The sequence below is a fragment of the Aphis gossypii genome, chromosome 1 (genome assembly GCF_020184175.1).
Source record: "Aphis gossypii isolate Hap1 chromosome 1, ASM2018417v2, whole genome shotgun sequence".
NCBI lineage: Eukaryota > Metazoa > Arthropoda > Insecta > Hemiptera > Aphididae > Aphis > Aphis gossypii.
In genome coordinates this window covers 80,744,507-80,754,780 of record NC_065530.1, presented here as the reverse complement: position 1 = coordinate 80,754,780, position 10,274 = coordinate 80,744,507, and the positions used below count along the sequence as shown (strand labels likewise).

At 28.7% G+C, this 10,274-nt stretch overlaps 2 protein-coding genes across 2 annotated transcripts; one reads left to right on the top strand and one right to left on the bottom strand.

The window, feature by feature from the left end:
• The first annotated feature begins 1,683 nt into the window (after window positions 1-1,683).
• Window positions 1,684-5,616, top strand: LOC114122776 (dnaJ homolog subfamily C member 16). Its single transcript, XM_027985536.2, has 12 exons — window positions 1,684-1,993; window positions 2,075-2,141; window positions 2,214-2,374; window positions 2,432-2,565; window positions 2,642-2,788; window positions 2,850-3,033; window positions 3,116-3,650; window positions 3,720-3,979; window positions 4,045-4,272; window positions 4,341-4,548; window positions 5,111-5,254; window positions 5,344-5,616. Exons 1-12 carry the CDS (start codon window positions 1,845-1,847, stop codon window positions 5,464-5,466), a joined length of 2,340 nt encoding a protein of 779 aa, XP_027841337.1. The 5' UTR covers window positions 1,684-1,844; the 3' UTR covers window positions 5,467-5,616.
• A 167-nt stretch (window positions 5,617-5,783) lies between these two features.
• On the bottom strand, window positions 5,784-8,355 carry LOC114122780 (60S ribosomal protein L18). The gene is made up of 5 exons (XM_027985541.2): window positions 8,189-8,355; window positions 8,026-8,112; window positions 7,739-7,945; window positions 7,556-7,679; window positions 5,784-6,017 (listed from the first exon to the last, which is right to left on the bottom strand). The coding sequence occupies exons 1-5, from the start codon at window positions 8,189-8,191 to the stop codon at window positions 5,872-5,874; spliced, it is 567 nt and encodes a 188-aa protein (XP_027841342.1). The 5' UTR covers window positions 8,192-8,355; the 3' UTR covers window positions 5,784-5,871.
• Window positions 8,356-10,274: the final 1,919 nt, after the last annotated feature.

Below are 10,274 nucleotides of genomic sequence, written 5' to 3'. Positions count from 1 at the left end.
CATGTACGAGTATTCGTGTATGATGGCGATGTTACGGATTCGTAATATTCGTGTGTTAGCGATTCTGTGCCAAATATAATTAATTACACAAAAATATACTCTATATTCTTTAGTTTTAATTACCTAAGCAAAAATAAAAGGCTCAGAAGCCAGAAGGTATTCTATAATAGTTATGCTCTATTTGAAGACTAATAATTGTATGTGTCCTTATATACAATCTGCTAGTTTAGTCGAAAAAGTTTAGGTACTCAGCTACTCAGTATCACATTCTTTTAGATAAGCTTGTATATGGCAGTGGGAGTTACACTCATCACCTTTAAGTTATAACCGCCCATCAGTTTACAATACGTTTCTTATTTCACAGTTATGAGTTAGATACACTTATTAAATAGGTACATATATATTTATAAGAACATTATACATGGATATTACTAAACATAAAACATTATAGTAGGTATATCCATTGGTTATTATTGTTCTTAACAATGGTTTGAATAGGGATATAAACAGAACTACAAGGTTGTGTATGGTAAAATATTATTAACGGAATAATATAAGTAGCTAGGATTTGAAAGTTTTAGAAATTACTGAGTTACACATTATTGTATTTGTGTATTATGATTTCAATTTATAGCAGACTACGTTAGACATTAAAGCTATACAACAGTGAGTAATTTGAATTAATGAAATGTATATTTTGTAGGTATATTTCGTCAATTTTCGAGGGAAAATACATATTTTGTTGATTTTCGCTCGATATTACATTAGGTACGGGTATTTAATACTTAAAAAAAAAAAAAAATATTTTTTTTTTCTTAACCTATATATTTATTTAAATAATATTGAATACAAACCTCAATATTATAGGTATTTATTGTCAACGTCAGCGTTATTGTCAGCGTTGACTATTATAAAATATGAATTTCGCGACAACGGTGGGATGCAAATATAATTTCTATCGCGCTCGAGTATGCTTAATACTGTCTCATCGTGAGGATGGTGTTCTCTATCGGAAGAGTCGATTTTCAGGTCGACTGCTCGACTGCAGTGTTTAGTCAGACCTCGGGTTTGTTTTGCATCATAGAGCTTTCAATAACACCTCGTTATGGCTTTAATTAAAGATATAAAGTATATCTTTAATCATGGTTATGGTTCACACAGTCACACACTACCTACCACAAAATAATGTATACTGTATAGTGTATTTAATTATGAAAACACTTTGAATATTTAATCAATAAAATATAACATTAACCAATTTGCTCTGAAATTATTCAAACTCTACCATTTCAACTACCTATCTGTACAGGGTTCAGGATTGTATCTACAATAGTACAACAGGGACTCGTTACAATATTATGATCTTAACATTCTATGGATCTAAGATATAATGGGGCAAAGTAGAGACATATCGCCACAGAATAGGTGAAATACTATTTAACCTATTCTGTGATATCGCTATGACAAATTAATATTTAAAATTGTCATTAAATTGACTTTGTAATCGTCAAACAAACACAGGCCACAGGGACAGCCGACAGGCCCTGACGGCTTAGCCGCATACTACATAGATATTATTTTATCTATGAGTCGGGCGACGGCCGGCCTGTTACCCGTATCAGTTTGACCTTATCTATAAATGTAACATAATCGGATCCGACCAGTGTGGACGGCGGTGCAATTATTGAATTTTTATCAACAATTTTTTATATATTATACTGCCGAGTACTTGCAATTTAAAAAAAAAATATATTCGCAATGTAATTTAGTATGAGACAGTTTTGAGTATCAGATCATAAATGTGCAAAATGTCGTGAATCCGAATTCGTGCGCTCCCCACAAAAATGAAATGGCGGCTGATTTCTGTTGTGCTATTCGCAATCGTACTGACAGCACAACCCGCCACCCAAGATCCTTATGCCATTCTTGGTATATCAAAGGCCGCATCGTTGACTGAAGTTAAAAATGCCTACCGAAATCTGGTGAAGATATGGTATGCGTTTTCAGTAAATGTTAACAAATAATGGCAGCTTATATGGACATATGTAACTCATTTATTTGTTTATACAATTAGGCACCCGGATAAGAACAACCATCCAGAAGCTGAGACCAAATTTATCGAAATAACAACAGCTTATGAAGTACATGAATTATTTTTATTATAAATGTTATTAAAAAATTATACATTAAACATCATGTTTGTTATGTCTTAGGCATTGACAAACCGAGATAAGCCAGATAACTATGCTGCACCTCCAAATAGCTATTCCAGCAACTTTAATAAATTTTTCGATTTTGACATGGACAACTTTTTTGACAACATGCATCATCGTTATACTTTTGAATTCTTTAGAAAATTACAAATAAATTTGGAGTAAGTTTTTTTTTAAATAATATTTGTCTTGTAATAATTTTATTTTTTATTTTTCAGTGAATTTAATTCATTAATGCTTACAAAAAATAGCAAAAAGCTTACTTTAATATTGTTTTATTCAGAATTTTCTCTTGCATTTCTTAAAGCACAATCTGTTCTTAAAAAGGTTATTGAAGATGTTGTACCAATTGGTATGTTAATTGTCTAAAAAAAGATTTTGTAATGAAAATAAAAGTTGAATAAAATATAAATGTTTTTAATTTCTAGGTGTTGATTTTAAAACAATGAATAAAGATATGGAACCTTCGGCATTTTGGAGAGCTAAAGGAGTGTTTATTCCTCATTTAGTATCAATCATAGATTCAAATCTCATAGTTTATCAAGAATCTTTTCAGAATGCTGATAATATCATCAGTATGTATAAAAAATGTAATTAGATTTGTAAACACCTTGTTTAATAATAATTTTTGTTCAGACTTTATAAGAAAAAGTTTGCCAGTCAATCTTATACCTGAATTCAACGATGTTAATATTGATAAATTTTTGAATACTTGGTCTGCTGATAATCATGTACGAGCATTAGTTATGCAACCTGGATCTCCTTTGAGAATACGTTATGCTTTAATTGCACTTGAATATCGAAACCATATTAAGTTTGGGTAATTTTTTGATGTATACTTATATGCTTAAAAATACTATCTAATATCAATCTGTTGTGATAATTTGGAATCAACACTTTAGGTACATGAATATTGGACTCTATGAATGTCGATCAACACGAGACCGGTATAAAGTACCACATGATAAAGATACTCTATTAATATTGAAAGAAAATGTTAGACGTCCGGCTGCACATCTGTCAATGGCATACATACCGATGGTTGGTTTGCGTGATCTAATGGAAAGCAATAAATATTTGACTTTACCTAGACTATCTTCACAAGATGTTTTTGATACTCTTTGCCCAGTTGGTCAGAAACAATTTTGTCTAGTATTAGTGTCACGTAACTCTCCAAATCATGAGGCCCATCGACAATCCATCAGACGTTTTGCTCAAGAAGCACGTTCTATTTATCCAGACAAGCGACTAGCCTTTATGTATGTGTTTAGAGAGAGACAACCACATTTTATTAATTCGTTAATACAAGGTAGTGAAAGTCCAAGTGAACCTTTACTTCATATAGTCCTATTGACTAGGCTCAATAAGATTATGGTCAGTTATAAATGGCTTTTGGGAGATGACTATAACAATTGGGCGAACTATGATTTGACTAAAGTAATATATATATTAGTTTGGTAACAGTAGTTTTTAAATTGTATTAATAAAAAGCATATTATTTATTAGGAGAAACTAACAGGAGTTTTGAATGCATTGCTTGGCAGTGAAGCTGCTTGGACATTGAGTAATGAAGCTCATATTGGTGTTGTATTAGATGAACATGGTCAGAGCTTACTAGTCCGCATCGCTGCTAGAGCTCAACAGCATATCATAACTATGTTTTATACCATGATCGATATGACTATAAACCATGGGTTATTCTTTATGTACATTGTGTTTTTGATGATTGGAGCAATGGTGGTCATGTATTTTGTTTACATGCTAGTGTAAGTCAAAAAAAAAAAATATTTTATACCTATGGTGTTTATTTAATGTGTTTGAAATATTTTAGGGAAAACGAGATAAAAGAAATCAATAAAAAAGTAGATAAAACCAAAACAAAACCATCTCAAACAAACAGACAACGTGAACTTAAGCTTCATGAACTGAGAGCAGAAACTTATAATGGACTAGTGCGACTTATTAAACCAGGTTGTCGCACTATTATACTGTTGATAGACAACAGCACTGCTCTTTTACTGGCTCGACAATTTTACCATACTGTGTGGCCGTATAGAAAGTTAGCATTACATATTTAATATCATAAATAATTATTATTTATTACAAATTTAAATTTTGATGTTTAAGGAATAAGTCGTTAATGTTTGGATATTTAAACCTTGACCGTTCTCCATCCAGAGATTGGTACTGCGAATTATTATCATTAAGCCTTACAGACACAAACAAAAGTATACACATTAATACACGAAATTGTGTGGGTACTGTGTTATCGTTGTGTTCGTTGAAAAAATATTTTTGCATGTACCATGCTAAACATCCAGAATCCTCACGACATGTGAGTACAAATTGGTTATTTTCAAAGTTTTAATCTCATATCACGGTGTTAGGTTAGTATATATTTTCATGCTATTAGTTACCCTCTTCAATATACATAGCTCTTATATATGACAGGAAATATTATCTTGTCATAGCCCACAGGATGAAATCAATTTATAACAATTTTTATATTAAAACTTAGTCAAGTCTCTTGCTTGAATATTAATACAATTTATTTGGTAGGAGTTATAATTAAATCAATTTTATTTTAATAATATAATTAATGTATTATTATGTAATTTCATGTTATTACAAAGATAATGAGGCTAACTATTTTTATGATAAAACAATTCACTGTAAGAAAAATTAAATATTTTTAATCCATTGCTTTTATAAAACAATTTACCCCAATAATAGGACACTAAACAATATTAGTTCCTTAGGTTAGGTAAATATTTAATTATAGTTTATATAACTATGCATAAGTTTTAGTATATTTTATAATAGAAAACATTTTTAGCAAGCAGAAATATTTAATTTGTATTTTGATAGTAATTTTTACTTTACAAAAATGTTTGTAGAAAAATGATAAGTGGAGAAGAGTTGGAATGAAACCACCAAAGAATGGTGGAGAATTTTGGGGTTTTAATGAAGAGTCGGATGAAGAAAATTACAGTTTTGATGAAGACGAAGAAAGTACTGCAGGTTTTAAACCTATTCTAAAGGTGAGATAAAAGTTACTATGTTAATAGTTAATCTGTTTTGTTCCCATTAATTGTTTCAATTTTATGATTTATCTAAATTTTTTAAATAGGATAAAGAAGAAGAAATTCGAACAGAACATTTGCTAGATGGATTACCTATGTGGCTTGACAGATTGTTTGAAGGCAGCACTACAAGATACCATATAAATTATTGGCCAGACTTCAAGGTATAAAAATGGAAAATTATGAAAGAAATATTCTCACAAAATTCAATTTTAAGTATTTTTACTGATTTGTATTAATATAATAATTGTTTTACCATATTCTAGTCCTAAATGCATTCATTGTAATTCAATGGTCATAATGCTCGCTTGTATAAGTTTTGTTTTAAGCTTATTGGTTGTTTTTACTTTTTTTTCTATATATTTTATTGTGATTTTCTCATATTTTTTTTTTGTTTTTGTCAATTTTTTAAACCACCTTATGAATCAAAATACTTTTGACTTAAGTTTTGTTTGTGACTATTTTAAAATTATAAAAATTTAAAATATTTCAAGTGTATTTGTCGACAACAACAGTCCCTTTATTTTCACAAAATATATAATAAAATATTTATTATAAGTAAAAAGCAAGGATGATTATTTCTTGAAACCACATCCACGTCTTCTACCACGAGCTCTTTCAAACTTGCGTCCCTTGGAGCGCACATATGGTTTAGTGTGGCTGTGAGGTACACCCGGAGCTGGTCCAAAGTGTCTGCACGATTCACGTGATTTGCGTTTACCTAAACAATAATATAAGAATAAAATATTATATAAAAATATAAAATAAAACAAGGTATACATAAAAACTGTTATAATGCAAGGACAATTAATAAAAATTAAATTCTTTCGATAAACAGCCAACACATTAACCTTTCGCAATATACAGTTAATAGTAGGATTTGAATAAAATTCATGTATAAACAGTACATCACTCAATAATAAAATACTAAAATAAGAAGAAAAAAAGAAGCTTATAAAATAATTTGAAAAAATCAAAATGATAACTATATAATATAAAATAGTGTATTCAGAATTGTTATAAATAAAATATTCTTTACTACTGATACCATAAAAGTATCATTTCACCATAACAAACTAGTATTCTTACTGATGTAGAAAAAGATCTCAAAGTTGAAAAGTATACAACTAAGACATAGCGCAATTTGAACTGTCATCAATTGTAATATGATTAGATTGCAAATATGAACTATTAATGATACAAGTTCTATAACCTATTTCATAATGACATGAAAAATGATCTAAACAATATTTCCATTAATAATTGTATCAAAACTTGATATTTACAAATATTTATTTAAAAAAAAAAATCAGTTAGTAAAATACATGAAATGTATGATAAAATAGACACGACTTTAATGAACAGTACTTAAGCCAATTTTTAAGACTATTATTCAAGAAAATGAATGAAGATAAATATTAATTACTCTTTATTTTAAGAAATTTAACGACAAATATATAAAAGCTGAATAACTACATGTTAAAGTAAATGTTTGGTTAAATTATATTAAATTAGATGCATTTATTCCATAGTTTATAAACATAATATAAAATATGTCATACAGTAGAAGCCACTTTAATACCCATTATTAGGACCAGCACAGTGTGTACAACCTAATTGATTGGTTAATTTAAAACCAAATAAATCGTATAAGTAGATGATTAACATAATTTTTAATTACTTATGAATTTTATTTTATTATATATTTTACTTTTACTTTATTTTTCATTAATACATTATACATACTAGTATATAAATAAAATCAGAAAATACGATAATTGCGATAAAATTTGTTGAACATACACACATTATTAAGCATGAATTGAAACCAGTAATAAGTAACTTAAAAACCAATTTAATTTTAAATTTTAACCAAAAAATGTTTATTTTCTATTTATACAGTTTGAACCTTCTAATTAAATTTTTTGTAATATATTTGGATACATCTGGACCATTCATAACGATTTTGAGTCTAATAAGTAACTAAACATTATATCTGAGTCTTAAAAGTGGCTTCTACTGCAGTTAATTATTCAGGGGTTTATATTGATCAAATTGTTAGGTTATAAATCTCAATAAAATTATAAACAATGTTATTTGAGAACGGAGAAGCAGATTATCTATGTTTGATTGATAAATACTACATAAACTAAACCATAGTTATAGATATGTAATACCTCTGATATATGGATGATACAAATACTTTACAAGTATAATGCAATCTTCCATGATTAATAAATTATATTTATAAGTTCTCACCTTGCAATAAAACAGTATTCTTGCCAGTCGGTGCTTTCAATGCTAATTGATCGAATGTAAGAATTTCTCCACCAGCTTTTAAGATGCGAGCTCTGGCTCCCGAAGTTACACGCAATGCACAAACCTGAAAAGAAAAATAGTTATGAGAATCCTTGACAGCAAGGCTAGTTGTCAGGAACTTACTGTGAGCTTGGGCACTTTGAACAACCTCTTGTCATCGACAATAGTACCAACAACTACGGCAATACGCTTTTCATCGGCAATCTTGGTCATGTACTTAGAGACTGCGCTCAATGATATTGGAGGACGGTTGATGCGAGACATGAACAAGCGTCTCAATACGACTTTGTTGAAATGGGAACGGGTACGGCGAGCCAAGAAACGGTATAACTACAAAAAAAAGGATAATTAAAAATACAATATCAAGTAAAAAAACGGTGTCCAGTTTATGGACTTAAACCCGTACTTACCTTAACCAACAGCAACAAATACACATCTTTGGACTTGGGGGCAGTCCGTTTGGCCTTATGCCCGCGCCTGTGATCGATATCAATACCCTAAAGGATAAAATAATAACATTGAATTAGCTATTGATGTACCACAAACGTGGATTAGAACAGATGAAAATCTTACCATTTTGAATTTTCACAGACTCGTTCAAGTTGATATTGACGCGAAGAGTTCAAGAAAGACACACGGCATACGCGAGTGCCCGAATAAACAGCGCTAAGCAGTGTTACCAACAAGTTACGCACCACGTTTATCAATCACCGTGATAACGTTCACTCGGAATGCACTGTGTCTATCACAGATATATACTAATACTGTATTAGTATATATCTGTGGTGTCTATAAACTGTAATATTGTGATACAAAATATCTGCGGTTCATTTGGCGCTAAATAAATGCTTTAAATTTTACACAAAAACATTGAAAATTGAAAATGTTTATGGGTCCATAATTAGTATTGATTAATGATTGCTATTCATAAGAGCAGTACTTTATCATTTCAAATTTCAAAGTATTGTGTATTATATAAATTTTGTTTTTAAAAAAATCATTTATTAAAATAGTTATATTCCAAAAGGTATAACTAGTGTGCAAAAAAAGTAATATTTTTAATATGTAATTGTTATAATGTTAAAGGTTAAAGGACGTTAGGTAGGAGAATGAAGTCCCTTCAGTAAGCTTCACATTAGTTAACCCTGAACATGAGTAATTTTCTTGAACAAAGTATAATTCAGAGATTGAATAGGTCTCTAAGCTATTTTGTTTGAGGTACCTATCAACTTATCTTATTGGATGGTAGGAAATTAAGTCTTGGGGAAAAATGTACAAATTGGAATATTTTAAATACAATTTATATAACCACTTTGTATGATATGTTATTTATTTATTTTATTCATAATGATGGATAAAGTTTAAGCAATATACAGCAGTTGATATAATGGAAGTTTAAAAATCAAAAATTGAAGTAGGTATAAAATAAAAAGAGAAGAAGAGAGAAAAAAATGTATTACATATTATTATACGAAATTTCTGTCATTGGGATGTTTTTGACTCGTTTGATTTAATTTGTTTCATTGAATTTTCACATAGTGGTAATTAATTCTTTTGGCTGACTTATGAATGTTTCAAAAAAAAATTGATCTGGTAATTTTGACGAAGTTTTTGCTTGTTTATTCATGTTGTGTTTAATTTCCTTAGCGATCGTCAAATATTCATTAGAAAAATTACACTATGGATGCGAATTAATTAGGGACTAGATACCTATTTAAATCCAAACTGGTAGTAAAATTTGCAAAACATTTCAATTACAATACTTTAGAACATTTCCACTGGTTCTGGCAGGTTATTTTTTTTTTGTGTTTTAAAAAATCTTCATGCGCAATTTTCAATTTAAGCTACCTACTGTAATATCAGCTTAGTCTATACAGTACATCGATATAATAGATATAATAATATAATCATATAATATTATTATGTCTATGATCGATATTGACTTTCAGTTTATAAAGTTATAGTTATAGTTAATAATATCTACTATATTATATATTTATATATATTTATATGATAATTAAATGAACAACTAGGATATCTCCACCATGATGGATAATGCAATCGGAATTATCTTTTCACACTGACAATTGACATAACACCAAAATATAAGCTGTTTATCAAATATTTAAGAAATTTCTCGTTTAAATGCTATTTTTATTACATTTTATAAAAAAAAATAAGTAAATAACTTGAAATTTTTTTGTATAACTCAAATTTTTACTAAAAATTAATTAAATCTAGAATATAGCCATGAATTTTTTTTTATATATATACATATATATATATATATAGGTAACTTACAGAAAAATAAACTATTGATACCAATTATTATTATTATCGAACCAATAGCACGCTTAATATTGTCTTAATAACTTTATAAAACAAACAAAAATGTATACAAATAGTTCATATTTTAAATATGGTATTTTTGCTGGAATTAATAAAAGAATTAACACAAAGTTAAATTTATTTTATAGGAACATTTGAAGTTTAAATTTAGTCGAGATTCATCAAAATTACAAAAATATGTACATTTAATTAAAATACCTAGAATTATGATGATAAATTGTTATTAATTCATTTTTTATATAGTTTTTCACACATAGAATACCTTCTAGGACCGTGTTTTTTTATCATTCGCACTACGCAGTATTGATAA